General features: G+C 48.3%; 1 protein-coding gene across 6 annotated transcripts in view; it reads right to left on the bottom strand.

Moving 5' to 3' along the window:
* The window catches only part of HNF1B (HNF1 homeobox B), a 61,469-nt gene that overhangs the window by 22,881 nt on the left and 14,715 nt on the right, over positions 1–23,873 (bottom strand). For all 6 annotated transcript variants that reach the window (XR_639160.4, XR_639161.4, XR_001896403.3 and 3 more), the window contains exon 5: positions 2,950–3,110. Coding sequence is in view for 3 of the 6 variants with exons in the window: in XM_017950693.3 (XP_017806182.1) it covers positions 2,950–3,110 (161 nt within the window). In the remaining 3 variants the exon portion in view is untranslated. The remainder of the gene's footprint in view (positions 1–2,949; positions 3,111–23,873) is intronic.

Raw genomic sequence — 23,873 nt, 5'->3', positions numbered from 1 at the left:
ATACCTATAGTCTATAATGTTGGTATTATTATCCCTATTTCATAAGTAAGGATACTGAAATTTAGAGAAGTTAAGAAGTGTGCCCAAGTGGTAGAATTGGGGTTGAAAGCAGGCTATCTGCCACCACGGCCTGCCTGAGCTTTTCACCATCAGGACATACTGCTTGATACTGTGAAAGTATCCAGTATGCGCTTTTCTTTTTTCTTTCTTTCTTTCTTTCTTTTTTTTTTTAAAGGTTTGACATGCACAGACTATAACCCTAAACCTGGCCAGTTTTTTGTCAACTCATGACATTTGGGCATGGGGGTGGGTAGGGGCAGATGGTACAACAGAGAGTTCAAATGGATTGACTTTATTTCCAAAACCAGTCCTTGGGGAAAGATTTCAAGGCATGTCCTACTGAAAGTCAGCATGGGAGACTGTCATTCCTAGAACAGGGCTGACCCAAAGAACAACAGTGCTGCAAGCAATCTTCACACCAACCCTATGATGTAGGCATCATTATCCCCCATTTTACAGATGAAGAAACTGAGGTTAAGCAATTTGTCCACCCTACTGCTGGTGAATGACCGAGCCAAGACTTGCACATACTGGTTCCCTTGCCTGCACTCCTTTTTAGCCATACTCCACTCTTGCCTTGGTGGACCAAGATCCGTGATGGACATGTTATTATATTAACAAGAAAACAAACTCTTGAATTTGGGCTTCTGATGGTAGTGACACAGCGCATGCACTAGGGTGTTTGGAGACAAGAGAAAAGCCAGTCCTTGCAAACAAGCTTCCAGGTGTTTGCTAACGTTGAGGTGTGCAGTCTTGGTCAATCATCAATCCAGTAACACACTGCCCAGTTAAAGCACCGCCGAGCAGAACAGGAAGCAAAAAGCGTGTCCACAGGCTGCATTGAGAGCGGCCCTGGCCTGGGTGAGGCAGCCTGCCTCTTAGGAGTGGCAGAGCTCAACAGGAAACCCCAAGGACCTTCAAGCAATAAGAGCTGAGACCTGGAAGGTTTTTCCCACTGAGAAGTCAAGACCTCTTCCATAAGGCCCCCTTCTCCACTGAAGCCTGGGTAATCCTTAACCCTAACTTGTTCGAGACACTCTTGAGAAGACAGAAAGACTTGTCTGTACCTCTCACAGGTAACTGACACAAGTGGTTCTTCATATGGAGAAGAATCTTTCTTAAGGGATAGGTGGGAGTAGGAGAAGGGGGCTGCAAAATGCCTCCCCCAGGAGTGCCCTTTCATTTTTGTTTTCAGAGACCACGACCAGGGCGAGCAGCTCAGGTCCTCCGAAACCAGAATTGGCCGGGTCAGTGTTCCCCTCAGAAACCACACTTTGTTTTTCCTCCAGGGAGCCAGGGACTCAATCACCTGTGACCCACCGTTTCTGTGTTGCCTACACAGCACACACGTCAAGATCTAAAATGGCCTCTGCACCTTGTTGCCCTCACCCATCCTGGCCCCCACTCTGGGAATGTGTGCAGCTCCACCTTCAGCATGAAAGTCAGGAACCCGCGGCTCCTCCCTCCCCTGAAAAACAGAGCATGACCCAAAGAATAGAGCTTTTCATTCTGTACCTTTGCCGTGTTGTAATGCTTCTGTTCTCCCATAAGCCACTCTCCTACACTTGTGTTGCTACAGGATCAGAACCTAATCCTAATTAGAACCTAGTTTTATTTATTGTATTATTATTATTAATTATTGTTTTTTGAGACACCCGAGTCACACTCTGTTGCCCAGGCTGGCGTGCAGTGGCGTGAACTCGGCTCACTGCAACCTCTGCCTCCCAGGCTCAAGTGAGCTTCCCGCCTCAGCCTCCCGAGTAGCTGGGATTACAGGTGCATGCCACCACGCCCGGCTAATTTTTGTATTTTTTTTTTTATAGAGATGATGTTTCACCATGTTTTCCAGGCCGGTCTCAAACTTTCTGGCCTCAAGTGATCCACCTGCCTCAGCCTCCCCAAGTGCTGGAATTACAGGTGTGAGCCACTGCACCTGGCCTAGAATCTAGTTTGATGTAGAAAATTCAAATTCAAATTGTCCATTCTTCACCAAGTGTGCTAAACTTGCATCTGGATGTGGGGCTGTGGTTACAGATATAGAAAACTTCATTTAATGAGAATGATATTGACATTATCACGACAACAACAACAATACTGCAGTTGATTGACTATTTCCTATGGCAAACACTGCAGAGTATTTCTCATATGTTATCACGCTCATGCCCCTGCTGAGCCTACTGTTACCGCCCCTATTTTATAGATGAGGAAAAGAGATCATAAGTAATCGAGTAACCTGCTCAGGCTGCACAGCTATTAAGAGCTGGAGCTGAGATTTGAACCTGGGCAATTGTAACTTCAAAGCTGGTGTTTCTCCCTCCCTAAGCGTCGCCCCACCCCATCTACCATTTGTACTGTGATCTTCGCTGTCATGGCATCCCATGTCTTTTGCCATTCCAGTTCAAGAAGCTTCTCCCCATCGCCTCCTATCCACTACATCCTGACTTGCTAATGACTCTCCTTGTGAGTACCAAGGGGATGGTAAGGAGGAAGAGGGGGCTTGTGTCAAAGTGAGGTGCTCTCTAAGTTAAAAAATTGGCTTTGGAGGCCTTGGGGGGAGGGATGAATGAACATTTTATCAACACAAATGTCATTGGCAAGCCCCGAAACAAACAGTGTCCCACCGGGCTTGCTCCTTTATGAGGCATTCAATCAATAAAATGAGAGCAGAACTCTTGTCAGATTTATTGGCTGGGTTCAAACCGAACACCTCTTCTACCCGCCAAAGGCTAGGTCACCAGCACTACCTCTCCTTTCCAGCTCCGGACAGCCCTCATTTTCCCCTGCGGGGCTACAATGCTTCATTGTTTGAGGCAGGCCTTGTGAGAAGTTGTGTTTGTTTTGCCTCTTATCTTATCAGCTCCAGAGCTACAATGGCCCAGGTGTACTCACCATTTTACCATCAGGTGAGAGGAGATTGTGGCCTGGGTCCAGGCTGGCTGGGGAGACTTGCTGTAAAACCGACTGGCTGGTCACCATGGCGCTGTTGCCATGGTGACTGATTGTTGAGGAGGAAGTGACCTCATTGCTTCCCTGCTGGCTGTAGCGCACTCCTGCAAAACAACACAAACCCAATAGGGAACATTAGTGCCACCAGGGCCCTGGAACAGTGACTCGGCACCCCGTTTTCAAGGGTGGGTAATAAGAAAATAAAGTTGCCTTCTCCTTCCCTGTCCACCCACAAGAAATATCGGCTGTTTTTCTCCAGGGTAAATATGGCATGTTCTTTATTTAATTCTAGAATATAAGCTCCATGAGGGCAGGGCATTTTTATCCCTTTTGTTTTGTTCACTGATGTATCCCCAGTGCCTTGGCACTGACTAGCCACTCAGTAAACTTCGGATGAATAAATGAATGACTGGATGGATTCTGTTTGTTATTACTTCCGCATAGTTCTTTTAGGATACTCTTACTGGCTGGAGTATTTCTTTTATTCTTTAAAATGCCTTCTAGAAATGTTTGTTTCCCTGGCATCTCTCGTGGCGCTGCAAAGTATAAGTAGACCCATGTGACAAAGAAGAAGCCCTTGTCCAGTGACCCTTGAAAGAGCCGTAGCTTAGGCGTCAGTCTCTGTGTATCACTTTGTGGCCAGGCCCAAGAGGTCAGGGGCACGGACACAGGCAGAGCAGGACAGGGATGAGGCTGCGTCTAGGGGCTAGGCTGTAGAACTCACATTCCTTTGGTGGGGTCCCATTTGGCTGCCTTCCAGGGCACAGGGAAAGGTGCGTCTGCCGGGAGGTGGGGCAGGCAGCACACACAGGCAGATGTGGATGCTTAGTAAACCACTGGAGTTTGTTCTGCAAGGGAAGGGTAGAACCAAACATGTTTACAGCCTCACTGCTCTGACCCTCCCTCTTGCTCGGGAACCAAAATGGAGATCTGATCTCAGGAAAGAAAAGTACTGGACAGAGATCAGGCAACTGAAGGAAGCCACAAGAAAGCCAAGAACCTGGGTCCAGTTTGCAGATGGAAGTCCTGCTTGATGTGCCCATGAAACAGTCAAGGACAAGGTTGAGGTTACACAGGACATCTCACCCTAAGCTCAGTGCTTAGAAAGACAGTGTTCTCGTTTTTTGCTTTGGATTTGACAAAAAGGTTTGGAGGACCCTGTCCTGCAGAGACCAAATACTCTAGGCATGGAATCATCTGGAGAAGTAGACCAACTCTTTGGCTGCACGTCTTCCTTTGCCCAGTTTCCCAAGATGAACCATCCCTGTATACTATTCTGTTGGTTCTCTTTCATCCACCCACCCCCTGCCCTAGCTAGAGCCCCACCTTCCAGAGGAGGCTACAAAGTTCCCCCAGGGGCCAGGCACACTGCCATAATCCGTGTCATAATCTGCCTCTAATTCACTAAGATGAAGCTTACCAAGATGAGACTAGATGAGCCCCAAGCCAGTTTTCCTTGGATCTTCCTAAGGACATTACCCAAGGCTGATATGACCTAGAACTTAAGAGGGCTGGGGAAAAAAATAAAACAAATGCTAAAGCTGGGTTCTAACCTTCAAGAGCAACTTGTCTGAGTATGTAGTGGCTTGATGCTTGCTCTATGAGCTTTTCTATTGGCCATTTTCCCCATTCTTTGAATCAAGGAGCTGCTAGTAGGGGTGGTGGTGACAGTAGGATGGTGCTGGAATTGGTGTATTGGTTTAAGGCACTACATTTTTGGGGAAGAACAGAAATCATGAAGTTAAAAGGAGGAACAATGTCCAGCTCCCCAAGTCAACAGCCCGTGCCCAGTACCCTGTCCTCCTGTGCATCTATTTGCAGCCCCCACGTCTCCTGTTTGCCATCGATGCCATCCCATTGGATTAAATGAGGCCTTCTTTCTTCACTCACATTTGCCACCCAGTTCCCAGCAGGATGCTGCCAACAGTTCAAAGTGTAGTCACATAGAAGAAGAAAGAGATTTGAACCTTATGAGCTCTGAAGGCAGAGCTAGGTCCAATGGAAAAGAGGAAGGCAGATTTCAAATAAACAAAAGGAAGAATTTCTATCAAGGAAGGGCAGTGGGAAGACTATGGACTCTGCAGCTAAACCAACTCGGGTTCAAATTCTGACGCTGCTCTTAATAGATCTGTGATCATGGGAAAATTACTTTCCCTCTCTGTGCCTTTGTTTCCTCTAGAAAAGTGGAGAGAATGCATCCTCAACAGGGCTCTTTTTGGATTAGAGGTAACATCTATACGGTTTCTTGCAAAATGCCATATAAATGGCAACTATGGGTGGGGATGCTGTGGGGAGGAAGCTGGTATAGGAATGGACCCCAAGATATTTGCCCTAAGGTCCTAGAATTCTGGATGGCTTAGGACAGATTCTAAACACTGAATGGAATTATCTTTCCGTAGAGAAGAGTTTCCAAAGAATCCTACCCTGGGAGAACCACTGATGCTTTGCCCTGGAAGCAACTTAGGAGGGAGGTCTGGCCGCTGCCCTCTTGCTCCGTTCTTTTGGAGGAACTAGACTTCACCCTGTTTTTCTCCTGCTTTCTCTGACTCCCTAACCAGCTATTTACCTCCCCGAGAGGCTCTGCTCCTGAGAGAGTGGTGATAACGCTGGGAGTCAGGTGTGTTTTCACCTCCCAGCCTGTCCCCATCATCGATTCAGTCTCAAGTCAAACAGTCTCTGGATTTAGCCTATTTAATTTGGCTGACGGAAAAGGGCCAGCCCTCTGATGATCAAATATGGGTCACAGGGAGGCTTCTCCCCTACCAAAGGCTACGCAATTATTTATTTAAAAATAATTAACCAAGGATTTCCGCAGGAAACAAAAGGCTTCTTTACAAGGGAGCATGTCAGGAGAGACTCAAGAGCCATTTGTTAGAGTCTAGGCAGCATATTCCAAGGCTGTTGTGGTTTTCACACTTTGTTTTCTCCCCAACAAAACTTTAATATAAGAAATATAACGATGGAGCTGCTCTGTTAAAAGACAGATGAGCCTAGACCTCTGAACATTCCTTTAAAAGCCTCTGGTTCAGTGATAGAGGTCTGGCTGGGAATTGGGGGATCCCTGTTTTAATCTCAGCTCTGCTGTCAATTTCTTGGGTGAGCACCAGCTTCCTCATCTATAAGCCAGAGGACTGCCCACCGTGGGGAGGGGGCCATTGTCACAGCAATGTGATGGGAGCCAGGCACAAGGCTGCTCATTAGCTCCAGATCCACCTGCAGCTGTTCCCACGATGCTCCTCTCACCAAGAATGTGGCAATCACTGGCCCCTGAGGGGGTGGCTGTAATCAGCCAGCCATCTTTTGGGGGAAGGGGGTGGGGGTGCATCACAAGGTGTACACCAAAAATAGGTGCTCTTGTTAGAGGAAGGAGAGGCCAGTCCTCCTATATTTCAAAAACTCAGAAGAGCACTTGAAGTGAGAACAAAAATAAGTGCAAAGTGTGTAGGCTCTGGAGCCAGGTGACCTGGGTTTAAATCTTGGCTCTACCCTGTAAGACCTGTGTGACCTTGGAAAGTTACTTAACCTCCCTGAGCTTCAGTTCCTCATTGTTAACAATATCCATCCGTCAGGTCATTGGGAAGAGAACGGAATGAGTTAATGGATGTCCAAGTACCCAGACCATGCTGGGCATATAACAGTTGCTGAAAACACATCAATTCCTCCTACTCTGGGACTGTCTTTGTTTAAAAGACATTTTTAGGAAGGCTGAGGTCATGCCACTTTATTGAGCACCTACCATGTGCCAGGCACTGTGCTAGGGAGCATTAAGAAATGGAATGGCATCTTCCCTTCTTCCTTCACCAATGCAAGTTCTTTAAGTGAACATATGACAAGGGCTCTGGTTTAATATTGATTAACCAAAGATGCCAGGTTAATAGCCACAGAGGACCCACAGGAGAAATGAGAGTGGCAGATGGCAGCCATTCGCCTTCCACTTACTTCCTAGCTCAAGCCACTAATTGGCCCTGTCCCCAGTGTTGGCTCTGCAAACCACAGCAAGTGTGTCAAGCAGCAAAAGCCATCCAAGGTAGAGTCAAGACAACCCTGAGGCCCTGGTGAGTAGATCGTCTACTTTCTCCTGTTGCTAGGCATGAGCATCATGGGTATCAGGTTATTCCTGGATTCCCAACAGCATATGGGACAGACGCAGATCATTTGGTTTCTATCCGATAGACTAGTCAGAAGTGCCAAAGGCATGGCAGAAGTGCATGGTTCCAAGAAGCCAGCATCCTTGCCCTGCCTTCCTGTGCGAGCACCATCTCCAAGGTGCCTTTCACACTGCTGCAGCCTGGGATTTCTTTCTAAAACAAAGTCACACCATGCCTCTGCCCTGCTTGGAAATGTCTGATGGCTCCTCACTGCTTTCCAGAAAAGCCCCAGCACCTAAGACTGGCAGAACTGGGCCTTCGCGATTCATCTGTTTTATTTGCACTATCTCTCACCACAACCTTTTTTTTTTTTTTTTTGAGACGGAGTCTCGCTCTGTCCCCCAGGCTGGAGTGCAGTGGCCAGATCTCAGCTCACTGCAAGCTCTGCCTCCCGGGTTCCCGCCATTCTCCTGCCTCAGCCTCCCGAGTAGCTGGGACTACAGGCACCGCCACCTCGCCTGGCTAGTTTTTTTTGTATTTTTTAGTAGAGACGGGGTTTCACCGTGTTAGCCAGGATGGTCTCGATCTCCTGACCTTGTGATCCGCCCATCTCGGCCTCCCAAAGTGCTGGGATTACAGGCTTGAGCCACCGCGCCCGGCCATCTCACCACAACCTTAACGCATTTCTCAAATGGCCTGACCATCTCCTGCCTCTGCACCTTTGCTGTTCCCTCTGCCTGGAAAGCATCTCATGTCACATGTTGCCCCCCGTGAAGCTCTTCTTGATTCATCCTGGGAGATGGCCGCTCCATCCTTTGTATTTTACATGCACTAGACAGAGGCTTACGGCAGGAGTCAGTCACCCTGCATGCATGCTGCTGATATGTTCACTTTTCTCTGCCTCTTAAAGAAAGAGATGAGTTTTTACTTGTCACATCCTCACAGCCTAGCAGACTGCCTGATACTATGAATATTTATTGACTGAAGGAATGAAACCCCAGCAGCTTTGAGCACCCATGCCCCAGACAAAGAGCATCACATCTAGCAGAAGGAGAAAATACAGTCAGTTCTGTATTTATTGTAGTGAAAGTGTAAATCTGTTCCAATTCTATTGACATATTAGGGGATAATTTGAGTATAATGTCAATTTCACATTTGCAAAACACTTAGTGAATTCAGAAAGCTGCATCCAGCTGAATGGAACCACATAGGAGAATACTAACAATGCTGCTGTGTGTACATATGCACACCTCAAACATCCTCCAAACACCTCAGTCCACTGTGTGCGCTGGTGAGACACATCCATGCAATATGGAGTCACATCTTTTCCTTCCCATTTCAGATAACCCTTTCTCCACTGATTCACAGTAACGCACAACCCGCAGCCCTTCTGATGCCCACTTCCCTAGGCAAACTTGCCATATTTATTGTTGTACAGCATTTATATATTTCTTAACTCTTTAACGGGTATAAAACTCTGATAATCTTTTTATTGGATTCTTATCTTTTAAAAATGTGTTGGCCAGGCACGGTGGCTCACGCCTGTAATCCCTGCACTTTGGGAGGCCGAGGCGGGTGGATCACTTAAGGTCAGGAGTTCGAGACCAGCCTGGCCAACGTGGTGAAACCCTATCTCTACTAAAAATACAAAATTTAGCTGGGTATGGTGGTATGTGCATTAGCTGGGCACAGTGGTTTAATCCCAGCTACTCAGGAAGTTAAGGCAGGAAAATTGCTTGAACCTGGGAGGTGGAGGTTGCAGTGAGCTGAGATCCCGCCACTGCACTCCAGCCTGGGTGACCAGAGCAAGACTTCATCTCAAAGCAAAAAATGTGTCGCTGAAGAGGTTTTCAAGTGTTGTGCTTTTTAAAAATTTTATTTCAGAGACGGAGTCTCATTCTGTCACCTAATCTGGGTACAGTGGCATCATCTCGGCTCACAGCAACTTTCACCTCCCGGGCTCAAGTGATTCTCCTGCCTCAGCCTTCTAAGTAGCTAGGACTACAGGTGCCCACCACCATGCTCAGCTAAATTTTTGTATTTTTGGTAGAGACAGGGTTTCACTGTGTTGGCCAGGCTGGTCTCAAACTCTTGAACTCAAGTCATCCACCCACCTCAGTCCCCCAAAGTGCTGGGATTGCAGGCATGAGCCACCCCGCCCGGCCTCAAGTGTTGTGCTTTTAATCCTGTTTTTCCCACAAGCCCTGTGGTTCTTACCACATGGCTTAGCAAACTGTGGTGATTTTTAGGCTGCGTATGTCAGGTTATATAGAACCTACTGTGCCTGTGTGTTCAAAGACAAACATGACTGCCTTACAGGAGGACCCCAGAGAGGCACTGCTTAGGGTGCCATTCACCAGAGAGACTTTGCAGAAACCTGTGCTTCAGGGGCTTAGAGCTACAGCTCACAGAGCCCCTGGCGATTTAATTCTGCTCTAAGAGCTTCAAAAAACAGCTGAGACCCCAATTCCACGATTCCAGAGATCAACTGGGCACCAGGCTCTAGACACTTTAAACTAACAATCTCTCTCTCTCTCTCTCTCTCTCTGCCTTAACTCTCTGATGATTCTGGGTCAGTTAACTTCTGGGCGTTGGCATTTTTGTCTGTGAAAGGGGCATGCAGATATTCCTTCTTCACAACCCAGAATCATGAATGAATAAAATAATGTCAGAGATGCACTGGTTCTGCTGTGTGAACAGAAGAGCAACGTCAACCAGGAAAAGAGGACCAGAATTGCTCTTTCAGTAAGAAGAAATGAGGAAAGTGGGGATTCCTGGGCAATGTGGCCTTTGGCGCTGAAGCCTGGGGGTTCCTTTCGCTGAGGTCTGTGAGCTGCACCCAGAATCTGGTGGGATGCCGTTCACCCTTGACATTTCAGAGCCAACCTCCCATCCCTGATAATGCAGGAATGTTCCTCTGGCTGGTGGACCTCTGCCAGCGTGAGTGAGCGTCCCAGCCACCAACAGAGTAAACATTACTCAACTGGCTGGGGCTCTGTCACACACATTCTTCCCCTGTGTTTCTAACCTCATGCAGAGCACAACCCAACCCTGTTGGGTCTAGAAACTGGGAATTTAAACTCAGGCAGGAGAGAACATGCGAAGGAGAAAGCTCTTCCAAAAGGAAATAACTATGTGCATTGTTCATAAATTATGAGTAGACAGTGCCATCTTTTCTATGAAGCCAAATCATTATGTTGGGGAGAGCACAGGGAGAGACTGGGCCAGGCTTGATGGACCCTGTATTGTGTCCTGATAACTCTACCTTCTCCCTAAACGCGTTACTTTTCTTAAGGACAGAGGCAGAGAGACAAATGATTCCATCTGGAGAACTTCTGAGAGGCCCATTTGGAAGAAAAGAATGTGAACAATTCCCTGGCTTGAAACGGAGAACTCCAGAAATGAAAGCTTTCAAATGAGTCAGCATTGCTGCCTCAGTGTCCTCGTTTGCAGCACAGGACTTTTGCTAGTTCTTATTAATACTTCCTCCTCTGCGAGGATAAAGATTCATGTTTGCAGAGAGTTTAGAAGATTAAAAATCTGCAAGTGTGGAAGAAAAAACTGATGCAAGATGAAAGCAATTTAAATGCTGGGCTGGTTTCAATTCCAGATCCCTTTCTACCTAACATGGCTTAGTTAGGAGCTCAATTCATAAGAGGAGAAATACAGACAGGCCTGTGGGGACAGTAAACATTCTTGACTCAAGGAGTAAAAGTTGAGTGATACTTAAGGGAAGCCCACAAACTGGTTTTCTTATTGAAAAAAAAATCAAAGCAAATGTAACCAAGAAAAGAAAAAAAATCTTTCATCAAAAGCACGTTGGCTGAGAACAGAAGCTAATGTGCATGGTGCACTTGAAAAAACTGCACATGCGGGGAGGTAGAAGAGCAACAGAAACTCCGCGTGTCCTCCCCCACAAGGTCTACCTGTGCCACCACGCCTCATCCTTACCGGAGTGGCAGTTTCTGCAGGCAAACATCAGGTGGTTTGCAACGAATAGTTCAGCCTGAAGATTGCTGCTGTAGGCAAAGGGAACCAGCCTGGCACTTGAGAACTTGGGCAGTCCTCACATCTGAGAGTATGTTACACCCGTCTGCTTCTCAATGTGTCACAGGCACCCATTTGACAGAGTGGAAAACTGAGGTTCAGAGAGGACAAGGTTGTTTGCACCGCTCCTTGCTAGGGGGTCTCCCAGCAAGTCAGTGGTATTCCAAAGCTGACCCTTCTCCCTCTTTCCCATAAGCCCCAAATGGGCTCCAGATATGTAGAGCCTCCCCATCATGACCCACTAATAGCTTGAAATGATTTTGCAGGTTTGTTTACTTGTTCCTTGGCTGCATCCCTCACTAGAATGTAAGCCCCATGAGGGCAGGACCTTGTCTGTATTCTCCATTTTCTTCTTGGCATGGAGTCATGCTAGGCATTCATTAAACATTTGCTGAAGGAGTAAATGATGAATGAATAACCTACGCTTAAACTCTGATGACTCCACATCACTTTCCCCTTTAGACTGTTGAGTTGAGTGATGGTGAAGTGACTGGAGTATATCCATTTATCCTCTAAATCTCCCCGTTTTTCTTTTCGTTTTTGAGGCAAGCTCTAGCTCTGTCACCCAGGCTGGAGTGCGGTGGCGCAATCACAGCTCACTGCCGCCTTGACCTGCTGGGCTCAAGGAATCCTTCTACCTCAGCCCCCCAAATAGTTGAGACTACAGGTGCATGCCACCATGCTTGGCTAATTTATTATTATTATTATTATTGTTATTATTTTGTAGAGATGGGGGCTCTATGTTGCCCAGGGTGGTCTCAAACTCCTGGGCTCAAGTAGTCCTGCTTTGGCCTCCCTCTCCCTGTTTTTCTGTGGGCAAGGAGAGGCAAGCATTCTTTTTAAGGAGGAAGAAAGGGGAGTAAGAGAAAAGGAGAGAGAGATTAAAATATAATCAAAATTGAAGAAACAGTATTGATAGACTTGGGCAGTTTCACATTTGAAGAACCGAGTTTGGGGGCCACTGGGTTGATTTGGGTATAAGGAGAAGAGTCAATTAATGGGATTTTACTGTGGCAACATGAGTAACTTAAATGCCCCTTTCTCCAAAGAAACTAGGGTAAAACTAAGAAGGGTTAACGGTGGACATCGTTAGGCTTAAAGGCTATGGGGACAGACAGTGCTCTTCTGCAGTCTGCCTCCTGGGGTCTGGTGTTTTCTGAGCAGCTGCCTTTGCGGGCAGAGATAATATGGCTGCAACAAAGGCCTCTAGGCCTGGCCGACAAGGAGAATGGCGATGCTCCCAGTGGGTCTGGGCAAAGCGAGAAAGGCTATAAAGCCATCAGCAGACTGAGCCACTGGGTGTCCACACAAAAGTAAGGTCCTATAAACAGACATCTGTATTGTGACTGAAGGGCTAATAAAATTGCCTTAGAAAAGGGAGGTTTTCCACCACAGCCTGTACATAACAAAGACCCTACTGGGAGATGATACCCAGGGAGAAGATCCTTTGACGCCTGGCAAGTGTCAGAGCTGCCTTGTGATAGGGATTTGCGTGGCCAGATCCCAGCCTCTTCATCACTGTCACAGAGGGCATCTCCATCAGTATCATTATCATCATCATCGTCATCACCATCATCATGACAGATAGCTATTGATCACTGGCAGGCCCAGGGAGGCTCATCCCAAGCAACACCAGGTGTTGGGCACTGAGCTAGGAGCACCAGGCAGATGCTCAGGGAGCACCACCAGAGACCTGATGGCTGCCCAGAGCGGGGCAGTTTTGCTTCTGTCTCTCCAGATAATTGATTTGCAGTAGCCCAGTCCCTTTTCTAGACCTCACTTTGCTCAATGGAAACACGAGAGGAGAAGTTCTTGCTTTTTTCTTGCCCTGGGGATCCTGGTAAGAGATTTTAAAAGGAATGAAAGTAGTAGAACATTAAGCTAACTAGCAGAACTAAATTAAATGAGACTAGTTTACCAGTAAAATATTAGGGAGAAAGTCATGATACGTTCTTTGAAAACTTTCTGGTAACATTAAATGTTGACATTAATTTGTGAACTGTATACTTAAGCAGTGTTAATAGGGGTGAGCTGAGTGACATTGTTTCTAGAGAAGAGAAAATATGCCTATATATATATATACAGCACATATATGCTATATAAAACATAACTAATCCTATGCTCAGTTTAATTCTTAAACTGAATACCAAATTTATAAAACAGGGGCTTCCTGCATATGCTTTGACAGGAAGCCCTCTATAATAGATATCTTTATTTCACAAATATATGGAGTGTCTACCGTGTGCCAGGCACAGGGCTATGGGCTGGAGACACAATGGTGAAGAAATCCAACTCAGGCTTAGATGTTGGTACAGCCCACAATGCTACCATTCAGAATACATACATAGAGAGCAAGGCATTCAGAGACTTCAGGGACCTTCTTCTTCATGGTGAGATTGAAGTTTACAAGTAAGGATGCAAAGCCTCTAGTTCCCCTGGCTGTAGGGTTGTAGACAACGAGGAAGAAAGGCCGCTCATTTCTGTCTCTATCCACAAAACACCTTGAGAGAAATTAAGCACTTGTGTGCCCATCGTGCAAACTGATGTTACACAAATAGGAGATGTTGTTTAAGTGTTTTCCACCCTTGCTGAACAAGAACTCACTTAGGCTTCACTGCCAACCCAGTCCAATGGGTGCCAAGCAGGAAGAAGCACCCTGCGGTGGACAGGGCCAGAAGGCATGGGCATGCCAGCTGCTATTCAGAGGCCCTGAAAGTGTTAACCTCCAGCAGTTATAGGTGTCTCGTTTATACCCATTATAAATCTGTTTATTGTGACTGGCCCCACCCAATCTGCTGGTGTTGTAAAGCTCTAATGATCCCTAATAAAGGTGGAAGGCTTCTAACAGCACACAGTTCCTGAAACGGGGAAGGAGCGAGGGAGTGAGGGAGAGAAGGAGAGAGAGACAGATGATGAGTTTCACAATAAAATACCACAATGGCAAGCCTCCCTCTGCACTTCAAGCTGCGGAGTCCTGGGCCCCAAGACTGGATGCAACACGCAGTCTCCAAATAATAGCCTGTCAGAGTGGAAAGGCCCTCATCCCACACCCTCATTTGCCAGAATTCCCAGGAAGTTAAATGATTCACCCAAGGTCACCCTTGCTCATTGGTGGCTCTGATCTCCTGAATCCTAGTCCAAGGCCTCTCACCCCGGCTGCTTCTCCTTTCCCATTTCTGCAAGGGGCCATGAGGATTACCTTCAACCCCTTCAGAACTCTCCTGCTCCATCGGGCCTAGTAATGTCAACCCTGACTATGCATCCAAATCTCTCTCTTTTTTTTTTTTTAGAGACAGGGTCTCACTCTGTCACCCGGGCTGTAGTGTAGTGGCACCAATGGGCACAAAGTGCTTAATTTATCTCAAGGTGTTTTATGAATGGAGATAGAAATAAGTAGCCTGTTCTCCTTGTTGTCTACACTCCAACTGCCATAGCTCACTCCACCCTCAAACTCCTGGGCTCAAGTGATCCTCCTGCCTCAGCCTCCCAAGTAGCTGGGACTCTAGGCAAATCTCTTAGGGCTTTTGTCAAAAGCTCTTATGCCTGTAAACCCCTCATTTCTCAATTCTGATTCTAAAGGTGTGGGTGGGTGGAGGGAGCCATGTCTATTTTTAATGAGCTCCCTGGATGATTTTTATGTGGTCTGGAGAAAGATTTGAGAACCACTGATCTTGCCAATACTTAGGTTCATTGTTTCTGATGTTTCAAATGACAAGCAGGGTTTATGGAAAGGGAAATCAATCCTTCCAGGGTGAAACTGCAAGGCAAAACCCTTGTCAAGAACCCAGAGAGAACCCAAGCTCTTCCGTTCTCTCAACACCCTCAAGTTTCTGAGTCAATTCAATAATACTGTAATGGCAGCTAACCTTCCTTACCAGGCACTGTTCTTGGCACTGGGCGTGTCTGATCATATTTAAGCCTCACAGCACCCCTAAGGGGATAGGTATTGGGACAAAGAGGCTAATAACTTGAGGCCACACTGCCAGATAGTGACAGAACCACAACCCAAGCCAAGCCTGATTTGGGTGCTATGCTTGGCTACCCAGACACACACATCTGAATCCAGTCCTGAGAAGGCACTGGCCATAACCAGCTCACCTTGGCTCAGGTAGACTTTCCTTGGGAAAGTCTAAAGCTAAAGACCATCTGCACAGTGTTTCTCCAACTTAGGAAGAACATGCAGAGTACAAGTCCTGAGAAAACTGACTATTGACTTCTCAAAAGCATTGGAGGCATCGAGTCCCCCCACTTGCCAGTTGATTCCTCAGTGGCTGAACTCACACAAGTGTGCTATTGCGGAGGTTGTTGAAGTTAGAGTGTAGGGTAACGGGAAGGTACCTGAAGCAGATGCATGCTCACAGGTTGAGGCGAGTGGTTTCCAGAAAATCAGCCCGTAGGAGCTTCTGAGGTTTCCCTTTGCTTACTGTGGGGCTGTGTGCGCCCTCTCCTTCTTAATGCTCCTTCGCCTGAAGTTTGGGGGAACTTCCCTTCTAAGAACAGAGGCCATTAAGCTTCCCAGATGCAGCCTCCACTGGGAACATCCCACACCCCCTCTACCTGATAGGTTCCCAGGCTAATTACTAACAAGCAATACACATGAGAGGGGTAGGGGTACTCACACGTCCTTTAATTAAAAAAGAAAAATGGCTGGGCATGATGGCTCATGCCTGTAATCCCAGCACTTTGGGAGGCTGAGGCGGGTGGATCACGAGGTCAGGAGATCGCAACTATCCTGGCTAACACGGTGAAACCCCATCTCTACTTAAAAAAAAAAAATACAAAAAATTAGCGTGGTGGTGGGCGCCTGTAGTCCCAGCTACTCAGGAGGCTGAGGCAGGAGAATGGCATGAACCCAGGAGGCGGAGCTTGCAGTGTGCCAAGATCGTGCCACTGCACTCCAGCCTGGGCAACAGAGTGAGACTCCGTCTCTCAAAAAAAAAAAAAAAAAAAAAGAAAGAAAGAAAGAAAAAGAAAAATGCCCTATTAGTTACAGGAAATTCATGGTCATCTCGACTCCATAAACATCATGAACTTGACCTCCTGCTACACGGTCATGACCCTGCCCTCTGCCCCCACCAATCCATGGTCTTCCCAGCTTCCCCTCACTGTTTCCTGAATTTGTACTAAATGACTTACGACACTCAATATGCCTTGTGGATGTCACAGAGAAGTCCTAGGAAGAGCGGGAGACTGCCTCATGCCCAATGTGCTACAAGAAGCCAGCCTAAGTTTGCTGCAATCACCAAGATGAATATCTAGTTGGAGATACCCAAATTCTTTAAAAATCAAGATTGGATGAAACCTCCAAGAAGGACAAGGAAAGAGGGCAAAAACTAAAAAACCAAAAAACAAAGAACCCACAAGCCTCTGCAAGGAATGGTAACAGCTACTATTTATGAGAGCCTGTTACGTCTGGAGTGTTTTACATATATATTATCTCATTTAATTCTTCCAGCATCTGCATGAGTGGATGTCTCCACACCTCAAGAGGCAAGCACAGAGATTCCAGAGACTTGCCCAGGGTCACACAGCAGTAAGTGGCCAAGTTAAGGTTGGAATTTGGGTGTGGCTCCATAGCCTGTAATTTTGTCGCTGTGCCGGCTGGATTTAAAAGAGCATTTCCCCATATTAGATGTCAAGGCTGGGGATGGTGAGGCAAATTACACAGGTTGGGGAGGCAAAGGGGAATGAGTTGCTAATCCACCCCCGGTACTCAAAGTGTGTCCCAGACCATCCTCTTCAACAGCACCTGGGAACCTGTTGAAAATGCAGAAACTCGGGCCTCACCCCAGGCCTACAGAATGAGAATCTGTATCTTAACATCCCCCGCCCCAGAGAATTAGCGTGCACTTTAACATTTGAGAAGCTAAATTTGAGAACCTGAGAATTGGTTCTCAAATTTAGCTGCACATTGCTATCACTTAGAAAATTCTAACTACTGATGTGTAGGCCCACTCCCCAGCCGTTCTGACAGGTCCAGGATGCAGCTTGGATACTGGGATTTTTAGATACTCCCTCAGGTGACTCTAAAGTGTGGCCACGTTTGAGAACTATTGTCCTACGGCGGGGTCAGCAAACTGGTCTGTTGACCAAAGCAGCCTGTCTTTGTACGACCCACCAGCTACGAATGGGTTTCACATTTTTAAATAGTTGAGAAACAATCCATTAAAGACTATAGGATGCTATGGGAAAATTATGTGAAACTTAAATTTCAGTCCCCATAAAGTTTGCTTGGAAGACAGCGATGTTCACTCACTTCCATGTCTATGGTGCTACAAAGGCACAGTTGAGTAATTACAACTGAATAGTTTAAAATAATATTTACTATCTGGCTCTTTACAGAAAAGGTTTGTCAATCCCTGTTCTAGAGTATTTATGAATAGCTAGGATAATAACCATGATTGACTGATTGATCTGACTTTATATGTGGGCTGAATTCCTTTTATATACGTAGTTTCTCTATGTGTGTGTGTGTGTATATATAATACATATATATGCATGTATATTTCTCTCTCTCCTCTTCATTTGTGTTTGTACGTCCCCCTAAAAAACAGGTAGAGGCATAAGGCCAGATCTTGTTCCATTCCATTAAGCAGGTAGCTTCAAAGGCCCTTGCACAGATCTCTGCCTCTCTCTGCACTGTGGTGCTTAATTCTCTCCAAGTTCCTGTCACTTCCCATCAAACCTTCAACAGTTTCCAAGAGCACTTCTACCATGAGCTGCAGGCCAGAGCTGTGTGCTTGCAGGCAGCTTCCTTCCTCCTCAGAGCTGACTGGAGGCGGCAAGGAGTCCTTGAATAGTCTAAGGATCCTTCAGGGGGGATTAGGCATGACCCTTAGGTGATAGGACTGCAGTATCTCCTGGCCCCTTTGTGCAAAGGCTTGGAGCCCCACCAGCCCAGCAGCCTGGTTTCTTTGTATGCAGACCAGGGCTGGTTCCCTATCAGGGGGAGGCTGACAGCAGAATACCCTGAAGGTTACGCCTCTTAATCTCATTAATATCCTGATTGTCTTCCCCAATCTAGTGGCAGCCGATGGGGTGGTACCCACAAGATAAAATGATCTTCAAATTCAAGAGATAAAATGGCACTCAGATAAAGTCCCTAAGACGGAGAACACTGGAGCCGCCCATGTCCACCACTTACTAAACCTCAAGTCAGTAAGAATGTGCTTCCTACAATAGCAGACATTTCAAGGCAAGATTTGTCTCTCTTCTGAACTGAAATAATCTGCTACTTAGGGACAATGGGCCTTATTTACCATGAGGAACTTTGCTGCTGAGATGAATATTTTTACAACTGCCCTCATAAACCCCTCCCGCTGTCTGCTGCCCAGGGAGTGGGCGGAGCTCCCAGAGGTGAGCTGAGGTGCTTGCACTGTCTCAGAAGCCCCATTAAGTTGTTAAGGCATTTAGTAGCCCAGACGGTGCCGACTGCAAGGGCAGTTCAAATCCCCACACCGATGGGGATGGGGTCGTGAAACAGGGGGCTTTGATTTCTTGCCTGGGCAGGGCACAGAATCCACCTTGGTCAGGGGCAGTGGTTGGGGAGGAAGCAGTAAACTAGCCAGAATGGGAGACTCACACCCTTACCCCACCTCTTTGGCCGTGATCTCCCAAAGCCTCAGTGTCATTCAGAGGGGAACAGTAGGAATGTGGGAAAAGGAACTGCTGGGGGCTGTCTGTGTGCGTGTGTGTATGTGTGCGTGTGCGCGTGTGTGTGTGTGTTTCTCTCTCTCTCTGTGTGTTGGATTTTGTGCCTGAAAAGTTTTAGCATCTGCATAAAGCAAAAAGAGATAGACAGTGTGCTACAGCTCAAAACCTCTCCCCACCACTTACTAAGAATATGAAGTTGGGCACATTCCTTCCATTCTAAATAGTTCACTTCCCTTGATTGTAAAATGAAGATGACACTACAGATGGCTCCTACTCCGCAGGGTTGTTGTGAGGGTCACATAAGCTGATGCACGGAGGAACTCGGCCCAGGGCCTGGGACCAAGGAAGTAAGTGCTCCATCAACACTGGCCATTAGAATTCCTCTCGTTGAGTCACTACCTTGCCACTGAAAACTTTGGAGATTTCCTCGGGTCCTGCAGAATTCAGTGCCGGGAAAAGCAACAGCACTTCACATAGGTACCCTGGCCCAGAGTTTGGCTTGTCTGAGACCCAGGGTTAGATTCCCACAGGTAACCTGGGAGGGACTGTGAAAGGGGATGAGGGAGGGGCAGGAGGCAGGATTCTCTGTTTTTCAAGCTCTAAGCCACATCAGGGAAGTCAAGTCCACTGGGCTTGGAGAGGGAGGAATAGAGTTCAGCGAGAGGGAGGAGCAGCAGCCACAGAAGTAAATGTCTCCTCTTTGGTAAAGGGGCTATGGTTCGGGACCCATGAAAGTCCTCCTGGAGGGGCCTCTTCTCTTCTTTGTGCCTCACTTTCTTTCCAGGAGAATAAGTCCCCACTTCCCTCTCAAAACGTGACACAAGAGTGAGCACATCACGCATGGGAGAGCGGATGCTGATGAAGACCTTTTACCCCTCCTCGCCTCCTCAAGGTGGTGGCCAAGTGAGCTTGCTGCTGACTAGAGCAAAAGGTACGGGGAGCAAGGTCGCCACAGATCACACAGCAGATACCACAGCTTGGGCCAAGGCTAGCAGAGTTTCCATCCCGCGCCAACTTCCTCCTCCTCCTCCTCGAGCCAATCAATACAAGCACCAGGCTCCAACCAGTCCCTCTCCTTGCTGCCGCCCTGCCCTCTGACCTTTTGGGGGCCTTTCTCTTGATTCATCTCCAGAAGGGAGGTAGAGGCCATCACTCCGGACTTGCTCAATGGCCTCAGAATGGGCTGTCATGGGGCCTATAACCAGGGACAGCTCCCGCTGGCCGAGAGCTGGAATAGGGGGTGGGGGCAGATAAAGGCCTTCCAGGCTGAAGATAAATGGCTGCCTGCAGCCTGCTACAGTAACTTCAGGCCCCCAAGAAGAGCAAACAAAGGGTGCCCCTGTGACACTCCCTGGAAAGATGAAGGCCCAGCAGCGGCAGCCAGGCTGGTTCAAAGCCCCAGCTTAATTGTCAATTAAGCATGCATAAGGGAGACAAAGCCATGACAACCCTTGGCTGCATGCTGGTGTGTGATTGTAAAGCCGAGGAGGGGCAACGCTGGAAACAGCTGATTCTGCTGACAATGTGTTTGTAGGGCATCTTGTAACCAATCAGCCGCTGACAGAGGCAGAGTGCTCCTCCTGCCACCCCTATTGTGCCGGACATTCCAGGACTAGGGTCACACCATGGTCATCGTGGGCAAGTGGGCCACAGCATGGTAAGCAGGGCTGGGAGGGAAGGTGCTGTTAGAGAAAGGGTGCTCTTCCTCTCTAGGAAGAGGGTTCTGGGGAAGCCTCGTCTCCAAGGTGCTGCCAGCCCTCCTGGCTCAGGTGCGGTGTTTGGAGAGGGGAGAGTGTGGAGAGTGGGTGTGGGGGAACTGGGGCCTTGTTTCCCCCAGCTCAGTCTTTGGGGTTGCTAGTGCTGACCATGGATGTTGAGCTCTGCTCAGCAACATGGAGATCTTTTTTTTTTTTTTTTTTTTTTTTTCCAGACAGAGTCTTGCTCTGTCACCCAGGTTGGAGTGGAGTGGAGTGGAGTGGCCCATCTCGGCTCACTGCAACCTCCGCCTCCCGCCTCCCGGGTTCAAGCGATTCTCCTGCCTCAGCCTCCGGAGTCACTGGTGCCTGCCACCACACCCGGCTGATTTTTGTGTTTTTAATAGAGATGGGTTTCACCATGTTGGTCAGACTGGTTTCAAACTGCTGACCTCAAGTGATCTGCCCGCCTTGGCCTCCCAAAGTTCTGGGATTTCAGGTGTGAGCCACCACACCCAGCCCACAGAGTGTTTTTTTGTTTGTTTGTTTGGTTTTTGTTTTTTTGTTTTTTTGTATTCTGCATGCAGTTATATTTCTGGCTTGGTTAGTGACCATACCTTGGCTGTGGGCACTGAGATGGGAAGAGTGCCATGTGGCTCTACAGACAGAAGCCACCCCTGAGTGCTGGGCTGCAGCCTGCTGTCTGCCTGCTTGCATTACTCAGGAGCCCTGTCATGGCACACATGCCATCCTGGCAGCCTGAGATGGAGACACTAGTCTTTGACCCCAGCATCCTGCATCCCAGGCACCAGCACAGCAGCCACCTTTGTTTCTAGTCCCAGGGCCAGGACACATCTCACTGCCTCTCAGGGGGAATGCCCTGGTGTGTGAGATCAAAAAGAAAATGATTTCTGCTGCCTGCCAGTCTTCCCACTGCCCTTGTTTAGCCCTCTCTAATGTTAAGAGTCATAATGAGGGTAGTATAGGTTACTGAGAAAGGTGTCTTTTTACATTCACTCCCTTCATCCTCACACGCACCCTGTCTGGAAGGTCCTATTTCTCCATTTTGTAGGCAGGAAACTCAGACTCAGAGAAGTTATGTGAATCAGCCACAGTTATAACCTCACTGGTTAGAACCCAGATACATAACTACACTCAGAGAAAGAGAAGCCAGTCCCTGGGCTTGGGACAAGGACCATGTTGAGGAGCCCCGAGTGAAAATTAAGGCAGAAGGGCTGGGTACAATCTCACAACTGTAATCCCAGCACTTTGGGAGGCTAAGGCAGGAGGACTGCTTGAGACCAGGAGTTTGAGGCTGTAGTGAGGCAAGACTGCACCACTGCACTCTAGTTCGGGTGACAGAGGGAGACCCAGTCTCTCCAAAAAAAAAAAAAGACAGAAGAAAAGCAGTCACCGAGAATATTCAGTGTCCCGTAACTGTTGCTCCAGAAACAGTAATAGGATCTATCACACTGCAGAAAGATCCACAAAGCCCCCAAATGAAACCTCGATCTGCAGCTGGTTCTGGGGACTTGACACTGACCCGATGACCCGATATCTTTCCTACCAGACAGTAAGCTCCCAGAGGGCAGGACGCGCAGCTCGTACATCACTAGCGTATTCCCAGGACTTGGTAAGCACTCAACACGTCGTCGTGCTGTGGGAAAGCACGGAGTGGGAACCAGCAGGCCTGAGCCCTAGTCTTTGTTTTGCTACCATTGCTCTGTGTCACTTTGGCAAATCACTGCCTCTTTCTGGGCCTCAGTTCCTTTCTTCCAATTCCCTCCAAATTCTAATATTACATGATTTTTAGAAAGATCCAGACTTCTGGGCTACCCCAGAGAATCCACTTCCCGTGGGACGTGCCCTTCCTAGACTCCAGTCAGAGGAATACACAGGCTGTGTTTTCTGCCCACCCTGCTGGGTTTCCAGCACCTGCTCCCCGTCCATCCAGCCCCAGCTCTCTGGGTCTCCTGTCAGCACACAGGATGCCTCAACCAACGACCCCGTGGTGACCTCAGCACAGCCCCAGCTTGTCAGAAGGCTGCTGGGCCTTTGTTTGGCTTCCAGGCTCCCTGACTTTGGTGTGGAGATCACAGGTCCCAGCACAATGGCCATTGTCTTCTCAATAATGCCCCTTGCCCCAACCACGCCCCCCGCAGCTCCCAGCTTCAACTCCGTGAATCGCTGTGGCGGCCAAGCGCTCTGGTCCTGCTCAGTGCCAGCCACGTGCCATTTGCCACAACCCTCAGAACCCTGCTTTGAATTTCCCTAAAGGGGTGAAGTTACTCCGCAATCAGGCCAGTCTTTGCCTGGGGGCTTCTCTGCCTCTTAAGTAACTAAGACTATCTTCCTGTGTGGCTGAGCCTCTCTCCTCTATGGGAGAGGGACCTAGAGAAACCCCCGGCACTGGCCCCAGCTTCATGCTGGACACTGTCAGGCTCCCAGAGGCCCTGGAAGAGGCTGTGCTATGGGAGGGCACAGCAGGCATGGAACAAATGCTTGTATACCACCCAGCTGATGGCTCTGGGCCTGTCTTGGTGGCTTTGGTCCCCTGAACACTTGGGTTAGCTCCCAGCCCTCAGGCCTTTCTCATCAGAAGGGCAACCAACAGGTGAGGGGAGCAACAGGTTTCAGGATCACCCCCGAGTTAGAAATGGTGTTTGGCTTTCCTTTCGCAAGCCCTTTTCTTGGAGCAGGCAGGAGGCTGCTACACTTTGTCCTCATGGGCACCGCACAGACCCCGGTGAACACGTCAATTCTAGGAAGCCAGCTTTGCCGGAAGAATGAAGGGCCAGAAGAAGTGCTCCACCCCAGCCTGTGCCTAACACAGAGCTCAGCATATAGGTGTGCTTTTTCCCAAGGAGGCTGTAGGATTCCATCCTGACAAACCGAAAGCCCACAGCAGAGGCATTCTAATCCAGGCCCGGGCCCACACAAAGGAGCACTCAATCAAGCACGATGGAGCAGGTACTCAGTCAGTTTGGCCCAACTCATCACTGCAAAGATTTCAAGTGACTGACCCCCACCAACCCTGATGACACACGGAAGCCAACAAGCAGAGGCCACCAACAGAGTGGCCGTCCCCAAAGGCCACTGGGCTTCTCCTGAGGCAGCCGGACCGAGCGAGGGGCAGGATATGGCCAGGGATGGAGGAGGTGGCCGGAGTGCCATCCTCCAACACTGCGAGGGATGCCACGCCATCACGACCCCTCTGCCTGAGATTTGGACCTGGTCCACCCATAAGGCAGCCTCCTCAGTGTAGAATGACCGCTGAGTCAGCAGCCACACAGGGAGAAGAAGAGGGAAGGAGACAAATAGGGTAAAGGTTTCCCTGGAGGCTAAGTGAGCCTCACAGGGCAGTGGCTGAGCCAGAAGTTGGAGG

This window comes from Papio anubis, chromosome 17 (assembly GCF_008728515.1).
Source record: "Papio anubis isolate 15944 chromosome 17, Panubis1.0, whole genome shotgun sequence".
Classification (NCBI taxonomy): domain Eukaryota; kingdom Metazoa; phylum Chordata; class Mammalia; order Primates; family Cercopithecidae; genus Papio; species Papio anubis.
This window is presented reverse-complemented; position numbering and strand designations above follow the sequence as displayed.